At 42.6% G+C, this 19,727-nt stretch overlaps 1 protein-coding gene across 1 annotated transcript in view; it reads left to right on the top strand.

The window, feature by feature from the left end:
- LOC109929177 (collagen alpha-4(IV) chain-like) overlaps positions 1-19,727 on the top strand; it is a 223,939-nt gene that overhangs the window by 101,682 nt on the left and 102,530 nt on the right. The window contains exons 13-19 of the mRNA XM_048604477.1: positions 3,235-3,306; positions 3,560-3,613; positions 9,308-9,370; positions 14,135-14,179; positions 16,343-16,396; positions 17,260-17,329; positions 17,666-17,785. Of these exons, the coding sequence (XP_048460434.1) occupies positions 3,235-3,306; positions 3,560-3,613; positions 9,308-9,370; positions 14,135-14,179; positions 16,343-16,396; positions 17,260-17,329; positions 17,666-17,785 (478 nt within the window). The remainder of the gene's footprint in view (positions 1-3,234; positions 3,307-3,559; positions 3,614-9,307; positions 9,371-14,134; positions 14,180-16,342; positions 16,397-17,259; positions 17,330-17,665; positions 17,786-19,727) is intronic.

Below are 19,727 nucleotides of genomic sequence, written 5' to 3'. Positions count from 1 at the left end.
AAAGTGCATCCGGGAGAGTTTTTAGTGCCAGTAAGTAGATAGGCCGACCAGGTACGAGGCAGCGCTAGAACTAATCCTGGGAAGTGGAGCTGCTCAAGTTGTTGAAGTGTCAGTGGGTGAACATTTTGGGGATAATGACCATAACTCTAAGTTTCTAAAGTCATTGTGGAAAGCGATGAGGATAGTGCAGAGGTTAAATGTCTAAATTGTGGAAGGCCGATTTCTATATCATTAGGCAGGATTTGGCAAACATTGACTGGGAGCAACTACTTGCTGGTAAGTTTACATTTGGAAAGTCAGAATCTTTTAAAAAGTGGTATAGTGAGAATTCAGGGTCAGTATATTCCTCGAAGAGTGAAGGGCAAGGGCGGCAAAGGCAGGGAACACTAGATGTCAAGGGGTAGCAAGTGTTTGATGAAGAAGGAAGCACATGTCAGGTACAGTACATTAAAAACAGGGGAGGCCCAAAAGGAGTGTAGAGAGGAGAGGAGAGTGTAGTTAGGAGGGCAAAGAGGGACCATGAAATATCTTTGACAGATGTGATTAAGAAAAACCCCAAGGCATTTTATAATATAAGAGTAAGAGGATTCCCAGGGAAAGGGTGGGATCTCTTTGAGACCAAAGGTGCGATCTGTAGGTGAGGTATTAGATGAATATTTCTCATGTGTAGCCAGGGATTTCAACTGCGTTGATAAGGTTCTAGAACATGTTAAGATTAATAAGGAGGTGGTATTAAATATTTTGGTAGGCATAAAGGTGCATAAGCCCCTAGGCCCTGATGAGATGTATCCCAGGCTGCTGTGGGAGCCAAGGGAGGAGACTGCTGGGGCCCTGGCAGAGATACTTAATACTTCACTGGTCACAGATAAAGTGCCAGTTGACTGGAGCATGGCTAATGTGATCCCTTTGTTCAAGAAGGGCAGCAGGATAGGTTGGGCAATTACAGACCAGTTAGTCTGATGTTGATGGTAGGAAAATTACTGGAAAAAGTTCTGAGGGCCAGGGTTAATCAACATTTGGAAAGGCAGGAAACAAAACAGAAATTTCTGCAAAAGCTCAGCAGGTCTGGCAGCAGTTCTGAGGAAGGATCACCAGACCGGAAACGTTAACTCTGTTTTCTCCTTCACAGATGCTGCCGGACCTGCTGAGCTTTTCCAAAAATTTCTGTTTAGTTCTTTCGTTTTTTATTTGGAAAGGCAGGGATTGATAAGGGATAGTCAGCATGGATTTGTTACAGGGAGATCCTGTCTGACTAATTTTAAATGAGTTTTTTGAAAAGGTGACTAAAAATATTGATGAGGCTAGTGCAGTTGATGTGGTTTATGTGGACTTCAGTAAGACCTTTAACAAGGTCCCATGTGGAAGGCAGGTCCAAAAGGTAAGAGCCTTTGGGATCCAAGGCAAGTTGGCAAACTGGATCCAAAGTTAGCTTGCAAATAGGTGACAAAGAGTGATGTTGGAAGATTGTTTTTGTGTTTGGAAGCCCATCACCAGTAGTGTATCACAGGGATCAGTGATGGGACCATTGCTGTTTGTTATGTACATTAATGACTTGGATGTGAATGTACAACGTATTATTAGTAAGTTCATAGATGACAGAAAATTGGTTATGTTGATGGTGAAGAGGATGGTCTCAGGCTACAGTCTGATATTGATCAGCTGGTAAATTGGGCAGAGCAATGGCAGATGGAATTTAATCCTGATAAGTGTGAGGTGATGCCCTTTGCGAATTCTAATAAGGGAAGAACATACACAATGAATAGTAGGCACCTAGAGAAACAAAGAAACCATGGTATACTAATCCATAGATCCCTGAAGGTGCCAGCATAGATCAACAGGGTGGTGAAGGAGGCATACACGATGCTAGATAACAAGGTTTAAAGCTGGATGAACACAGCAGGCCAAGCAGCATCAGAGGAGCAGGAAAGCTGATGTTTCGGGTCTAGACCCTTCTTCAGAAAATCCTACTATCTCTATACATGATGTGAGCCTTCATTAGCCAGGATATAGAATATAAAATTAAGGAAGTCGTGTTACAACTTTATAGAAGGAGATAGCAAGATCTGAAGGTGCTGGAGTCAGAGTCAACACAGTGTGGAGCTGGAGGAACACAGCAGGTCAGGCAGCATTAGGGGAGCAGGAAAGTTGACGTTTCAGGTCCCAACCTGAAACATTGACTCTCTTGCTCCTCTGATGCTGCCTGACCTGCTGGGTTCCTCCAGCTCCACACTGTGTTGACAACTTTATAGAATGTTGGTTGGGCCACAGATAGAACACTGTGTGCAGTTCTGGTCGCCACAGTATTGGAAGGACGTGATTGCACTGGAGAGGGTGCAGAGGAGATTCACCAGGATGTTGCCTGGGATGGAAAGTCTCAGTTATAAGGAGAGACTGGGTGGGTTGGGTTTGTTTTCCCTGCAGCAGAGGAGGCTGAGGTGGGATCTGATTGAGGTATACAAAATTATGAGAGGCATAGAGAGAGTCAATTGTGAGAATCATTTCCCGATGACAGGCATGTCTAAGACAGAGGGTTTAAGCTTAAGGTGAGGAATACGTGGTTTATAGGGAGCTGAGGAAAACCTTTCTCATCCAGAGTGTGGTAGAAATATGGCAAATGCTGTCTGAGAGGGTGGTGGAGACAGGTACTCTCATAACATTGGAGAAGTATCTGGATGGGGACTTAAAATGCGAGAGCATATTAGGCTACGGACCAAGTGCAGGTAAATGGGATTAGTGTAATTTGGTGTTTGTTGGTCGGTATAGACTAGGTGGGCCAAAGGGCCTGTTTCTATGCTGGTTGGCTCAATGACTCTTTGACAGTGGTAGTGTCTCTACCTCTGAGCTAGAAAGGCTGGGTTCAAGACCCACCTGATCCAGAGGTGTGCCATAACATCTCTGGTCAGAGTGATTTAAAAAAAAACCTGTAAACATGGAGCCTGCAGCCATGATTCTGATGGAATTGGTTCAGTCATCAGTTAATGGAAGGTTGTCAGTATATTGCTAGCTGTTTGTCATATCCAACTATAGACCATGCAATGAATTTAATTAAATCAAATTCATTTTATTTTGCAATAGTTATGCCATGCAAAGCTAAACTAAGAATTTCAACGTCTTACTGTGGTATTTGTGAACTCTGTATCAATAGCATCGTCATATCCTTTTATGGTGGGAATGTTGGATGTTAGCCTGACATTATTATTACTTATACCCCGGCTTATTCCCCCTTCTCAACAGGGTGAACAAGGTGACCCAGGCCATATTGAACTCATTGAGCCTCAGGAAGAAATTTTCTATAAAGGAGATCAGGTATAAGCCACAACAAACATACTTTTGATAACCGTGTTGCGATGTGGTGAGAGTGATTCTCAGTTACTTTAACTGTTAAAGGCCATTTGCACAGCTATCACAACAGTGAGGATGTAGGTACCTTTTTCATTAATGTAAAATGTTGCGAATAATCAGTCACAAATTGAAACAGGACACTGGCCAGTATAATGCTGCAAAACATTGACCCAATAAATAAATCAAACCTTGGTGTAAAATATTGCTTTTCTTTCAGGGTGAGAAAGGCCCTCTAGGGCCTCCTGGACCTATTGGATTTCCTGGACCTTCAGTGAGTGCAAAGCATTTTCCTGCTTCAATTTGTTGTACTTGAGTTTCCTCTTACCATTATTGTGAGAGTATCGTCATCTGTTCGGTATAGAATTTGCAGCTACATGGAAAAATCTGTGTTGGTTAGGAAGAGTCAGTGTGGATTTCTTAAGGGGAAATAATGTTTAATGAACTGGCTGGAGATTTTTGAAGATAACAGAAAGGCTCAATGAGGGTAATACTATGGATGTGGTGAACATGGGTTTCCAGAAGGTGTTTGATACAGTGCCACACAACAGACTTCAGAGTCATAGAGTCCTACAGCATGGAGACAGGCCCTTTGGCCCAAACTCATCTATGCCGACCAAAATGTGCATCCATGTTAACCCCATTTCCCCGCACTTGGCCCACATCCTTCTAAACCTTTCCTATCCATGTATTTGTCCAAATGCCTTTTAAATGTTGTTAACATACCCGCCTCAACCACTTCTGGTCATTCATCTATGTGTGTACCACGTTCCGTGTTTAAAAAAAAAAAAAAAAAGTTGCCCCTCAGGTTCCTATGTATTCTTTCCTCTCTTACCTTAAAATGATCAACAGGTCTGGCAGCATCTGTGAAGAAAAAATCAGAGTTAACGTTTCGGGTATGGTGACCCTTCCTCAGTTATAATCCAGTTGTTATCTTGGAATGATTCTTGGATCCACACTGGCTGGAAAGGGGTTTAGAGTAAGGGGTTTGGGGATCATACCTAGTCAAGGCTGGGTTTTAGATGTTGGTGTGCTTTAATATGAAAAGCACTACTTGGTATGGAAGTGTAAAAATGTTTTATCCTGTGATATTTATGTGGCCTTGTTAAATGACACTGTGTGTTCTGCATGACTGCACCTTTGAGTGGAATGTAACTTGATATGGTAATGCACTTTTGAGTCAGTCTGAATGGGGTGGCTAGTGCACATAAGTCTGTAGTTAATATGACATGCAATCATGAACAGTGATGCCACACTTGGAATATTGTGTTCAGTTCTGGTCATCTCATTATAGGAAAGATGTGGAAGCTTCAGACAGTCGCCCAAGGCTGGAATTGAACCCGGGTCCCTGGCACTGTGAGGCAGCAGTGCTAACCACTGAGCCACTGTGCTGCCCCATTGACAGGATGCAGAGCTGGGCAAAGAAGTGGCAGATGGAATTCAACCCAGAAAAGTGTGAAGTGATTCATTTTGGAAGGTTGAATTTGAATCCAGAATACAGGGTTAATGGCAGGATTCTCCGGCAGTGTAGAGGAACAGAGGGATCTTGGTGTCCACGTCCATAGATCCCTCAAAGTTGCTAACCAAGTTGATAGGGTTGTAAAGAAGGAGTATGGTGTGTTGGCTTTCATTGGCAGGGGAATTGGGATTAAGAGCCGCAAGAGCTGCAGCTCTATAAAACTCTGGTTAGACCACATTTGGAATATTGTGTTCAGTTCTGGTTGCCTCACTATAGGAAGGATGTGGAAACTTTAGAGAGGGTGCAGAGGAAATTTACCAGGATGCTGCCTGGACTGGAGGGCAGGTCTTATGAGGAAAGGGTGAAGGAGCTAGGGCTTTTTTCATTGGAGTGAAGAAGGATGAGAGGTGATTTGATTGAGGTTTACAAGATGATGAGAGGCATAGATAGAGTGGATAGTCAGAGACTTTTTCCCAGGGCGGAAATGACTATTACGAGGGGGCATAATTTTAGGGTGATTGGAGGAAGGTATAGGGGAGATGTCAGAGGTAGGTTCTTCACACAGAGAGTGGTGAGTGTGTGGAATGCGCTGCCGGCAATGGTAGTGGAGTCAGATACTTCAGAGACTTTTAAGCGACTCTTGGATAGGCACATGGAGGATAGTAAAATGTAGGGTATGCAGGGTAGATTGAGCTTAGTAGGATAACAGGTCGGCACAACATCGTGGGCCGACGGGCCTGTACTGTTCTATGTTCTATGTTCTACATGCAATTACGAGTAATTATTAATAGACATGAATTACGATATATCAATAACAAACAGCAATGGGCCCATCACTGACCCCTGAGGCATACCAGTAGTCACAGGCCTCCAGTCTGACAAGCATCCTTCCACTATTACCTTCTACTTCCTACCATCAAGCCAATTATGTACCCAATTTGCCAGCTGTCTCTGGATTCTATGCGATCTAACCTTCCAGAGTAGCCACGTAGAATCTTATCAAAGGCCTTACTGAAATCCATATAGACTACGTCTACCGCCTTGCCCTCATCAACCTTCCTGGTCACTTCATCAAAGAACTGTAACAGATTTGTGAGGCATGATCTCCCACACACAAAGCTGTGCTGACTACTCCTAATCAAACCCCTGTCTTTCTTAATGCATGTATGTCTTATCCCTCAGAGTCTTCTCAAGTAACTTACCTACCACAGACATTAGGCTTACTGGTCTATAATTCCCTGGTTTTGCTTTGCAGCCCTTCTTGAATAAAGGCCCAACATTCGCTACCATCTGGTCTTCTGGGACCTCACCCATGGCTAACAATGATGCAAATATATCAGCCAGGCCTCCTGCAATTTCTTCTCTCGCCTCTTGCAGGGTTCTTGGATATATCTGATCTGGACCAGAAGATTTATTCTCCTTCATACATTTTAATACTTCCAACACCTCATGTACTGTGATACGGACAATTCTTAAGATATAGCCACTAACTTCCCCCAAATTCCCAAGTCTCCCTGTCTTTCTCCACGGTAAACACAGAGGAGAAATATCCATTGAGGACCTCGCCCATCTCCTTTGGTTTCACACATACATGTCCACTTTGATCCTTGAGGGGTCCAATTCTCTCTCTAGTTATTCTTTTTCCTTTAATATATTTAAAGAATCTCTTTGGATTCACCCTAATCTTCTCAGCCAAAGCTATCTCATGCCCCCTTTTTGCCCTCCTGATTTTCTTCTTCAGTAAACTCTTGTATCCCCTGTATACTACCAGGGATTCCCTTGATCCCAGCTGCCTGTTCCTGAGCTATGCCTCCTTTTTTCTGGTCAAAGCCTCAATATCTCTTGTCATCCAGGGTTCCCTACTCCTGCCAACGTTGCCCTTCACCCTCACAGGAACATATAGACTCTGAACTCTAGCTATCACACTTTCAAAGGCCTCCCACTTGCCAGAGGTGCCTTTACCTGCAAACAAACTTCGCCAATCAACCACTGCAAGCTCCTGTCTAATTTCATCAAAATTCACCTTGCTTCAATTTAGAACTTGAACTTGTGGTCCAGTTTTGTCCTTCTCCATAACTATTTTAAAATTAATAGAACTATTGCCATGAATCCCAAAGTGCTCCCCCACTGTCATCTCAGTCACCTGTCCTGCCCTATTTCCCAAGAGTAGGTTGAGTTTTTGCCCCTCCCGAATAGGACCCTGTATATACTGTTTGAGGAAACTTTCCTGAATATATTTAACAAATTCCATCCCATCCAAACCCTTAACACTATGGCGGTCCCAGTCTATGTTAGGAAAATTAAAATCCCTGACTATGGCAACCCTATTTCTCCTGCAAGTCTCTGCAATCTCCCTGCATATTTGTTCCTCTAATCCGATTGACTATAGTATAACCCCAGTAACATCGCCATCCCCTTCTTATTTCTTAGCTCCACCCACAAACTCTCACTGGATGATCCCTCAGTTATTTCATCTCTGACTACTGCTGTGATATTCCCCTTAATCAAAAATGCAACTCCCCCTCCCCTCTTTCCTCCAACTCTGTCCCACCTAAAGCACCTGTATCCTGGCACATTAAGGTGCCAGTCCTGTCCCTCCCTTAGCCATGTTTCTGTAATGGCTATAATATCCCAGGCCCACGTGTCTGTCCACGCTCTGAGTTGATCGGTCAATTTGTGCGGCTAGTTCTACACCATGAAATAAAAGGGACAGTAGCAACATGGAAACAAAATCGTCTTAGTGACAGGAAGCAAACAGAAATGGTCAATGGAGAATTTTCTGTCTGGAGGAAGGTTTGTAGTGAGTTCCCCAGGGGTCAGTATTGGGACCTGTGCTTTTTCTGATGCATAATAATGATCTGGACCTTCGTGTGCAGAGGGCAATTTCCAAGTTTGCAGATGACATTAAACTTGGAAGAGTTGTGAACTGTGAGGACAACAGTGTGGAACTCCAAAAGGACATTGACAAGTATGAGGGGTAATTTTTTTACACAGAGGGTGGTGCGTGTATGGAATGAGCTGCCAGAGGAAGTGGTGGAGGCTGGTACCATTACAACATTTGAAAGGCATCTGGATGGGTATATGAACAGGAAGGGTTTAGAGCTGTATGGGCCAAATGCTGGCAAATGAGACCAGATGGGATTGGGCTGTCTGTTGGCGCAGATGAGTTGGACTGAAGGGTCTGTTTCTGTGCTGTATAACTCTTTGGTGGAGCAGGCGAAGAGGTGCCAGATGAGGTTCAATGCTGAGAAGTGAGAGGTGATGGACTTTGGTTAGAAGGGCAGTGGTGGACAATACAGAATAGAGGGTACAATTCCAAAGTGGGTATAGGACCTGGGTGTACGTGTGCACAGATCATTGAAAGTGGTAGGACAGATGGATAGAGCAGTTAATAAAGTATACAGTACCCTCAGCTTTATTAATAGGGCACAGAGTATAAGAGCAAGGAAGTGATGTTGATCTTGTGTAAGACACTTGTTAGACCTCAGCTGGAGTATAGTGTACAGCTGTGGACATACATTATAGGAAAAATGTGAACACATGGGGAGAGAGTGCAGAAGCAATGTACAAAAATAGTTCCCAGAATAAGAAACTTCATTTATGAGGATAGATTGCAGAAACAAAAACAGAAATTGCTGGCAAAACTCAGCAGGACTGGTAGCATCTGTAAGGAAAAAAAGTAGCGTTCACATTTTGGGCCCAGTGACTCTTCATCAGGACTGAAGAAATTGTTCTCCTGAGGGAGAAGAATGTTGAGAGGTAATTTGCTTGAGGTTTTCAAAATCATGAGTGGGCTGGATAGAGCAGTTAGGGAGAAGCTGTTCCTGCTCGTAAAACAAAATCAAGAACAAGAGGGACATAGATTTAAAGTGATACCAAACGAAGCAAAGTGATATCAGAAGAAACGTTTTTCAGCAAGTGAGTAGTTATGATGTGGAATGCACTGTCTGGTAATGTGGCGGAGGCCGGTTCAATTGGGGCATTCAAGAGGGCATTGGATGGGGATTATTTGTCTTGAAGTAGATTGCAAGGGTATGGGGTAAAGTCAGGAGATTGGTGCAAGATAATGATGTTGATTTAAGGAGTCAGTGCATGCACAATAGGTTAAATAGCTGGCTCCTGCCCTTAATAATTCGGTGATTGTGTGAATTCTTTGTGAGTAACGAGGACTGCAGTGGATCGAGAACAGGGCTCGTTACCATCCTTTCTGGGTAACTGCGATGGAAAATAAATACAGCCTCAGCAGCACCTTCGGAATTAATATTAACTACTATAAACTGTAGCATTCTTCCAAAGGGAAAATGAAAGATGACTAAAAGAAAAGAGTGATGAGATGAGAGCTCTATTCTTATTATTTAAGTTTACTTTTAATTAAATCTCTTGTTTCAGTCTGTAGAATGTAAAGCTTTTAATTTTAAACTGTATTTCCTAATAAATATATTATATTGTACATTTAAATAATTAAAACCCAGATGAAATCTAATTTATTTTCTCTTTATTCACATTTAGGTTTTCCCCACAGCTCCTGGTGAAAAGGGTGAAAAGGGTATTATTGGTTTTCCTGGCAATCGGGTAAGGAGAAATGCTAGTTGATGTACAAATACTTCCTTTCTATTACAGAACTCTTTCCAGTAGAAAATACATAGAGGTTTTGTGGTGTGTAAAAAGTAAATAGTCACCATTGTCTCACTCTCTCATCAGAGACGACTGGTGGTGGTTTAATCTGAGGGTCACCTTGGGCAAGGAGAGAGGTTGAGAAGGAGAGTCCTCCAATGATAACCTTAGCTGGTGTGGGAATGGTACCCACACTGTTGGCATCATTCTGCATCACAAACCAGCCATCCAGCCAACTGAACTAACTAACCTTCACTATGTCCAAATTAAATTGCAAAGTGTTTCAACAGTATTGATGGGAAAGGAGAACACAGTGTTTCAACATTTCTGGAAAATTTTCATGAAAAGTTCCAAATAATGACTGACTGCACAAGCCATGCAAAAAAAAAGTGTCCAAACAGGTCATGCATAAACAAGGAAGATAGGATCAGGAATAGGCCATTGAACCCATTGAACTGGTTCTGGCATTCAGTTGGATCAAGTCTGATCTGTAATTTAACTCCACCCATTAACGTGAGTTTTGTGACACTTCAATACCCTAACCTAACAACATTCTCAGAACCTTAATTCAGAATTTTTCAACTGACCTAGCAACAGTGTGAAGAAGTGCTTCTTGGTTTCAACTTCATTCTGAAGTTTTCCACTGGGGAATAGTTTATCTACCCTAACCCTAACCCTATTACAGGAGATATCCAGCATTTCTGTCCTGGTACTTTCCAAGGGATCCTTGGAGAATCATGTGATGTTGGTGCCTGGCTTGGTCAGGTCTCTTGGAGTCCTATCATTGGCAGTGCATGATGCTGCTTCCTGCAGCAACCACCAGCCCCAAACCCCGCAAATGCTATCAGGAAAGCACATTCCTACACTGGATGCACCCCCTGGATTCACAGCACACAGGTGACTGCTACATTGTTCTAGCTTATCCGATGCCACTTTACCAGAGCCATCTGACACCGATACTACAGGTTCTGCAACACCATGGAGAGAGTTGCTCATCTCTACATCAACCACCAAACTCTGATGATTGCACAATGTTCAGCACCATTCATGACTCCTTAGATACTGAAGCAGTCCTTGTTCAAATGCAATAAGATCTGGACAACATCCAGGCTTGGGCTGACAAATGGAAAGCAACATTCATGCCACACAAATGCCAGGCTATGACCATCTCCAAAAAAGACAATCTAACCACCACCCTTTGACATTCAATGGTGTTACCATCACTGAATCCCCCACAATCAACATCCTTGGGATTACCATTGACCAGAAACTCAACTAGACCCATTATATAAATACAGTGGCTATAAGAGCAGGTCAGAGGCTAGGAATTCCACAGTGAGTAACTCACTTCCTGACTCCCCAAAGCCAGATTTCCATCTACAAGGCACAAGTCAGGAGTGTGATGGAGAACTTCACACTTGCCTGGATGGGTGCAGCCCCAACAACACTCAAGAAGCTTGACACCATCCAGGACAAGCAGCCGGCTTGATTGGCACCACATCCACAAGCATCCACTCCCTCCACCACCAACGCTCAGTAGCAGCAGTGTGTGTTATGTACAAGCTGCACTAAAGAAATTCACCAAAGATCCTTTACAGCACATTCCAAACTCATAATCACTTCCATCTAGAAGGATAAGGACGACTTCTCAAGAACATCTAGGGATGGGCAATAAATGCTGGCCCAGCCAGCGACGCCCACAGCCCATGAGTAAATCGAAAAAAATGGCTACTCCATTCCACATGACACTGCAGCAAGGCCTGATGGCAAGTGTTGGAGACAGTTATTAACTTGAACATAAGATATAGGAACGGCATTATAATATGCGGCCCACTGAGATTGCTCCACCAATTGATCATGGCCGATATGTTTCTCAAACCCATTCTCCTGCCTTCTCCCCATAACCTTTGATCCCCTTACTAATCAAGAATCTACATATTGCTGTCTTAAATACATTCAGAGACTTCGCCGCCAAAGCCTTCTGTGGCAATGAGTTCTACAGATTCACCACCCTCTGACTGAAGGAATTCCTCCCCATCTCAGTTCTAAAGGGTTATCCCTTCACTCTGAAGCTGTGCCTTCGGATCCTAGTCTCTCCTATGAGTGGAAACATCTTCTCCATGTCCACTCTATCCAGGCCTCTCAGTATTCTAAGTTTCAATCAGATCCCCCCTCATCCTTCTAAACTCCAAATTTACTAACCTCAGTTGAGCCCTCCCCACTTGTATTTTTTCTGATAACTTTCCATGCTATTTAACCCACCCCCACCTGCTTTTAAGTTTAAAGCTGTAACCACAGTCCTAGTTATGTGATTCGCCAGGACTCTGTTTGTAGTGTGATTCAGGTGGAGCCTGTCCTATTAGAACAGCTCCCTCCTTCCCCTGTCCTAGTGCCAACGTCCCATGAATTCAAGACAACAAGGTGCAGGGCTGGATGAACACAGCAGGGCCTAGGGTCTAGGCCCGAAACGTCAGCCTCTCTGCTCCTATGATGCTGCTTGGCCTGCTGTGTTCATCCAGCCCTGCACCTTGTTGTCTCGGATTCTCCAGCATCTGCAGTTCCTACTATCTCCCATGAATTCAAACCGGGTTCTCCCACACCAATCATTGAACCACATGTTTACCTCTTTAAACTTGTTGACCTTGTGCCAATTGCTTGTGGCTCAGGTAGTAATCCAGATATTACTACCTTTTTGGTCTGCTTTCTAACTTAGCTCCTAGCTGCTCATAGATCTGAGCAGAACATCTTTCTTCTTTCTACTTATATCATTGGTATCAACATGGACCATGAGAACTGGATCTTTCCTGTCCCACTCCAAGTTCCTCTGAAGTCCAGATGAGATATCCTGAATTTGATTTGGTTTGTTGTAGTCACATGTACCTAGGAAAAGTGAAAAGCTTTGTTTTGTGAGCATTAGGGGCAGATCAAGGACATACAGATCATAGGGTGCTAAGAGCGAGGCATAATGTTACACTGCATAAGAGGTGCACAAACCGGGGCATCATGCAGGCAACACAGCCTTCGGGATTCTCGATTCTGGCCACAGAGCAGAGTCTGTTCCCCTGACTATACTATCTCTGATTACAAATACTTTTCCCTTCTTTTCCCCTGCCTCTGGAATGGCTTCCTGTACCATGGTGCTATGGTCAGATTGTTCAACACCCTACAGCCCCCACTCTTAGCCATACAGGCAGCAAGAATCTCAAACAACTTCACCACCTCCAGGGATATGGAGACCAGATTCTCTCTCTGGCTTGCTTGTATTCATGAAACATCAGCTGTAAGGCTACTGCTGTCCCCAAAACCCCGTTCTCATTGCCTCAAAAATCCACCGTCCACATCTGTAAATATCCAGTATTTATGATGGGCATCCTCACACAGATGTTCCACCACCTGCTCATTCACATTGAGGTGCCTACATGCCATGCCCAGCTGTGCATGCTCAATACAGTTTTCAATCACCAGAGCATTTGGTGTTTCTGGTACTGAATCTGTCCAGCTTCCCACTCATCAGCTCATGGAATATCCAACTTGGATAATGCTTCCTTCCTCTATAGCGTCCTGAGAACATTTATGAAGGAGCCTCTGCCAGGGGTTTGACTAAAAGATCCAATTTTCTCTGCTGATGCCTGAACCTTCAACAATACCACGCCTGCTTTGGCCTCCTTTGTGTACATCATCACTTACAACTTCTCCACCACCCACTCCATCTCAGCCAGGGGTCTTTGTTCTTCAGCTGCCCTGACTTGATACCTGTGCTGTGAAGTTGTGCCAACTACTCCAGAAATGTAACATGTGATTTAAACATATAGGATGACCCAAAGATCATAAAGCAGTGATTTCTTATTCTACTGAATCAGATCTTAACAAACATGAAGAAACAATAAAGCTTAACTAGGAAAGCCAAATATTTACATGGAATTAAGCCCATTTTTCACGTTTGGTTGAGAAAATCCTTTGTCTGTCTCTGCTACCCTTTGAGGCCACTTTCTGAAAAAGATGCCCCTTCATCCAAAGATTGTCTGCCTGACTGCTTGTGCTTCCCTGATTAGGGTTCTCCCTCACTGTCGCCACTTATTGCTGGAGGCCCCAATACACCAGTAAATTCCGTAACCATATTAAAGACTTCAATTATATAATCCTTTTCATCTTGACCACTCGAGAGTACAAGCCTTGTCTATGCAACCTGTTCATAGCCCAATCCTCTTAACCCCAATATAAGTCTGGTGTATCTGGTTATAAGATATGGGACAAGAGTAGAAAATTGGGACTAGTGAGCCTTTAGTGGTAGTTATTGTTGGTGCAGATTTGATGGGCTGAAGGGCCTTTCTTGCGCTGTATGACTCTATGACTCTTAAGTCAGTGATTCATGTGTTTTTAGTGGCAATCAGCCTGCAGTCTTAAATTGCCAATAGTGTAACTTTACGTTAGCAATCTGATGTATGAATTACTTCTATAGAAAGCGAAAATTTCACGCTGACTTTCAAATGTTGAAGAGTTTGAATTTAACATGTTGGGATTAAGATTTTTTTAGGAGCTAAGAAACATTTCTATTCTATTTAATCTGAACTCAACCTCGCCTAAAAGTGTTTAATATCCAATACTGACCTTACTTACTTTAGGATTACCACTAAAAATTGACAATATTTTCAATTCAGAAGTAGAATTTGAGATGGATTGGTTATTGTCCTTAATGCTTATGATGATCTATTTCTTTTCAAGGGTGATCCTGGGAAGGATGGCTTTGCAGGTGCTCCAGGAAGAAAGGTTTAAAATAAATATATTTTATATCATTTCATGTACATTTGATTCACTATAAAAGATGCCTGAAACCTCTAAGTGTTGGTGTCTTGAGATGCATATTCCAATTGGGGAAGCGATGGTCTAGTGGTATTATCAGTGGACTGTTAATCCAGAGACTCGGGTAATGTCTGGGTTACGACTGGCATTTCGACAGCAAGTACTGCACAACCATAGAGAAAAGTCTGATTTCTATCCATCTGATATCAGAAACCTCTACCTGCTGATTTACAAGAATGAGTCTAATTCCAACAGCTATACATTATGATATTTGTATTGTTCCATTAGTGCAGGGGGACCCCAACAGCACATTGATTTCCTCCACACACTAAAGCTGGAAACTATTGAAGCAACTAAAGATGGTCAAGATATTCAAGAATTACATTTAGGAGATGGCCTAGTCGTATTATCACTAGACTATTAATCCAGAGACCCAGTTAATGTTCTGAAGACCCAGGTTAAAATCCTACCATTTCATGATGACCATGAATCCATTGCCGATTGTTGGGAAAAACCCATCAGGGTCACTAATGTACTTTAGGGAAGGAAACTGCCACCTTTACCTGGTATGGACTACATGTGACTCTAGACCCACGGCAATGTGATTGACTCTTAACTGCCCTCTGGGCAATTAGTGATGGGTGATAAAAGCCGGTCTAGCCAGTGATGCCCACGTGCCGTGAAAGAACGAAGAAAAATTCCTCCAAGAGGTATGAAGTGAAATTGACGCAACTTAAGTTTCAAATATACTTTCATGCTCATGTTTCAGGCAAAAATGAACAGAACAGTATTAACAAAATATAAACATAATAGATTGTCATGTGAAAAATGTGTGATTTGACAACAGGAATTTATATTTATATAATGCTTGTATTCTAGAAACAAATGCCACATTCAGGAGTATAGTTGGACAAAAGTGAGTGTTAATCCAAGGGGATGGACAGCACATGGCCCGGACAAGGGGGTTTCAGTTTGGGGGCAAGTGAAATGATTGAGTGGCTGGCTCACCATTTTCCCAGCAGCCCCCAATCCTGCTTTCACAATCCTGAGAGTGGGTGGGTAGCAGAGTTGGCAGGCTGCCCACCACTGCTCGATGGGCCCTGATAATATGCTGTCCATGATTAAATACGGCTAGTGTCGAGTAGCAGCGGGTAGACAGTTTCTGAAGGCATATTGGAAGGAAGATGGGAGGCATCTCAATCAAGGAATGTCCTCTGTACATAAGGGATGTTATCCTCCCCACCTTTCCCCAGCCACCCAAGATGGTACCTCACCCTTCCTTCCACAACACCTACCTGAAAAAACCCTGGGAGAGGGTAGTGTAGTGCACTGTAGGGAGAGGGAGGTGTGAGGACGCAAAGGAATTTAAACATAAAAAAAAGAGAATTTTAAGAATTAAATATGAGCTCAGGGGTCAATGTGTATCAACTTGATCAGGGTCAGTGGATAACTTTGGAAACAGCGTGGCAAATGGGCAGAGTCTAGGATGAAGTTTATGCAGGGTGATGAATAGGAGGCTAACTGGAAGAATAGTGGAATGGTCAAGTCAGGAGATGACAATTATATGGGTGAGGTTTCCTCAGAAGTTGGACTGAGGCAGTAGCACAGATAAGACTAAAGGAGGTACATTTTCTGAGGGAGAGAATAATATTGGAAGCTCAAGTTGGAGCTAAAGAGAGTGTTGAGGCTGAAGTCACTCTCTTCATCTTGAGACAGTGACCATGGAGCAGGTGAGGTGAAAGGAAATCTTTTTGTCTTTTAAACAACACGACTACACAACTAAGTACTGACCATTTCGACCTTTATCAATGTCAATTTTCCGGCTATGTATCACATTGACTGATAGTTACCTAGCAACCTCTACCAGCTGTTCCGACATGATTGTGGCTTCAAGCCCCAACTGTTGTGGGGTAACATCTTGTTGTCATATTGGGAAGAACTGGTCCAGTCATGCTCTGTAACTATGCACACCATCAGATTCTCATATACTCCAATAAGCTTTGCTTCAGTAATTCAGTGATAAAGTGATCATCATCTTCATCTAAACTAACTTTTCTTTTGTTTTAAAATTATAAGGATTGCTTTCCCTTCACTAACATAACCACTAATATTTCATCTTATCAATTTTAGGGACAATGTGGACCCAGAGGTTGGCCTGGTACTGATGGCTCTCCAGGGACAAAGGTATTTAGTCAAATAATCACCATGATTAACAAATACCTGTATCAGATCAGCTAATTAAAATAAATCAGATAAATGATTTTACATCTCAATTGTGCATGTTCAATCTTTATTAAACTTATACATATTTTGTAAAAATGATTATATTTCCCTACTGCATTAACTATTGGAAGTGCTATATTGGAATCAGGAAGAAAATAACCAGCAGTTTAGTAAACGATTTAAGTCCTCTATAACATTATTTCGAAGGTCAGTTTTCCAGGGACTGTTTCTTACTGCAGGTGAATGTTTTGACATTTCAGATTTGAGTTTGGATCCAGTTAAAGCTATGGCACGATTGCATCCTATACAGGTCCTGAATTCAATGACCTGAGGCAGATAGAGAATAGGTCAAAGTGCTGTGCACCATTGGAAATCTCATTCAGAGGCATTACGTGCAGATATGGACAATATTCTGCTAGTGTCATAGATGGTTTAGGGTCATAGATGGTTTTTCAGATGTGTTGCTGAAACAATACAGAAACAATTTGCTTAATATGTGCTTGTGGTTGATTTAGTGCTGACAAAAAATGTCCAAAATTGGAGAATGTTTCTATTCTCCAACTCGAATACCAAGTTTCTTATAAAACCTGGCTCCTGGAATTTGAAAATATTAGGGTAAACATTTCAGTGCAATGTCAGTTTTGTTTTTTCTGAATGAACTTTACGGAGAAAGCATGTCATTCCTTTGATGTAATTCATGCTGTGACTTTGTGAAAATGTTGGGAGTGCTTGGGAGTTGAGCCATATATAGGAGGGAAGGCTGTAGACAGAATAATGATATAAACGTGAGGTGAAGGGAAACCTGGCTGCTTTGTTTCTTTTAGGGTGACAGAGGTGACCTAGGACCTGTTGGACCCCCAGGACCCCCGCTAACATCCTGTGACTCTCAAAAAGGTTTGCAAACACCAAGTTGATTGTTCCAATCACTTAGTCCACAGTTGTTCTTAATTTTGAGTGAATATAAACTGTTGCATTAGTCAAAGTAAATGTTTATATTTTAAGTTCTACACCTGTTCTAGCCCCTAGCAACACAAGTTCCAAGATGCCTAGCATTGCTGGGGTGCTACAGCATGAATGACATTCCATAATATCATTCTATAATTTGTTTCCTAATTATTACAGACTCACCCACATTGTATGTACATCTGAAGTTAAATCCTAAAGTGACAGCAAGGAGTTGGATTCTGGTGGAATGGTTTTCTGCCTAATTTTCTTCTGCTTCTTCTCCAGGTTATACCAGTGACTATTCCCTCCCCAACAGCACTGGGGGTGTACCTATAACATATGGACTGACTGCAGCAGTTCAAACAGGGGTGGCTCACTGCCACTTCTCAAAGGAAATTAGGAATGGCAAATAAATTTGGGCCCAGCCAGCAATGTCCACATCAGTGAAAATAGTAAAAATACTTCAACTAAAAAGAAATGTATTCTCATTGTGCTGCTGGTGTACAGTAAAATACTTTTTTTCATGGTTAATTAGGTTATGGAATATTCGTATCTGGTTGTTACCTACACATCCATATGGTATTTCAAAGTTCATTATCTGGAACTCCAGAAAAGGCACACTTTGCATCTCCATCTTCCAGCAATAAAAGATGGTCAGTTCTGATAAAAGAGTTCCATCCAAGGTGGTCATATTTCAAAATAGATATGGGAAAAAGATAAAAGTAAAACTCTAATGCAATGTAGGGCTCAATTTTACCAAAATTCTGCCAAGTCAATTTCAGGGAGGTCTGCTGAGGATTTGTGTCTAAGTTTTTCATACAGTTCTCCACTGCTCATTTTGTTATGTGTAAACCATGTCTCTATGGTCCGTTCACCAGTGGCCAGAAGTATTTGGCACTGCTGAGACTTTCAGGGATTTCTGCCACTGTGACCATACTTAAAGCCCAGCTGTTCACCAGGTCAATCACTACTGGCCAGGAATAAGCCCTCACTGTACATGTTGTGGGAGGGCCACAGAAAAGATCTGCTTCTGAGGACACATCAGTGACATTGTCAAATGTGCACTTCTAATTCCAATGTATTGCCACTTTATACCAACCATCTGATCGATTGTCATTGTAACTACCGCTATAAGAATGCAGCTACACAGGGTGTCCATATTCAGCACCATCCCATTGTTAGAATTCTGTCGAAGTGTGTCCTACTTATTACTTAATGTGCAGCATAACATTTGTCATTGTTCGCTATGGAAACATCACTGTCAGAAACACTTCAAACAGATGAAAATATTAACTTTTACTGAACAACAGATAAAATGAACAGTAGCATTTCCTTGTGGGAGCAAACAAACTGCTTGTTTTTCAAACAGAAACACATTTCCAGACAATAGATGATCACTTTAGTCAGCTCATATCTATTGGAACTGGGTGTCAGTTCATGCTCTCTGGCTTGTATCGCCAACACTGAGCTGCCCCCTCATGCTGAAGGTGATGTTTCCCCTGCACAGTGCTCTCCTGTTCCTCCTCAAACAACTGCTGCTGTTCACCCAGCTCTTCAGCCTCTGTATTGTGCTGTCTTTGATTGCTCCATCACGGCATGTTGGGACAATGTGGCACACTCTGCCCAGACTGTATACCCTTGGAGTTGTTGGTTAAGACCTGCAGTACTGACCTCAGCCCTCTGATATGGAGCCCCTGACTCCAACCACCCCGAGGCGGCCAACTGACCATGTCCAAACCCCTGGAATGAGATGCTGCCCTTGTACATTGTGCTGGTACTCCCTGCTGATGACTGTCTGTTTTGACTTGACTTTACCAAGACTGAGAGAAATGGCCATTTGTTTGAAGCAGATGCCATGTATTTGCTGTGTAAGTTGCTGGCATAATCTGCATGCGTGGCATTGACATAACACTGTGCCATGCGCATGGCCATCCTCTTAAGTGACCACCACAGACAACCAGGCTTTGAGTCTGCACTAAAAGGCAAGGCAAGACAGACATTCTGAGAGCTTGTAAGTTCTGAATAAGGAGGGAAGTGCAAAAAGGCAAGGCAGAGAATGTGTGAGCATTCTATTGGGCTCAAAGTGAGTGAGGACTGGGAGAGCAAGGACAGAGCTCCAAGCTGCACCAGCTTGAATCCATGAGATGGGAGCCAGTCCTTACCAGCAAATGGTTCCAAATATTGAGATTCAAAATGAAAGATGATGAATCCCATGAACAAACTAAAACAAAATGCAATAATATTATTAATATTTCTTTGGGTTCCCCTTAAGTGCATGTCTAAGGTATATAGATCAGGAAGATCTCCAGTTCAGTACTTAGTCTACACTGAGTAAGCTGAGCTCAAC

Source organism: Rhincodon typus, chromosome 13 (genome assembly GCF_021869965.1).
Source record: "Rhincodon typus isolate 14 chromosome 13, sRhiTyp1.1, whole genome shotgun sequence".
Classification (NCBI taxonomy): Eukaryota; Metazoa; Chordata; class Chondrichthyes; order Orectolobiformes; family Rhincodontidae; genus Rhincodon; species Rhincodon typus.
The sequence above is the reverse complement of the archived record's forward strand: the minus strand, read 5'-3'. Positions and strand labels throughout refer to the sequence as shown.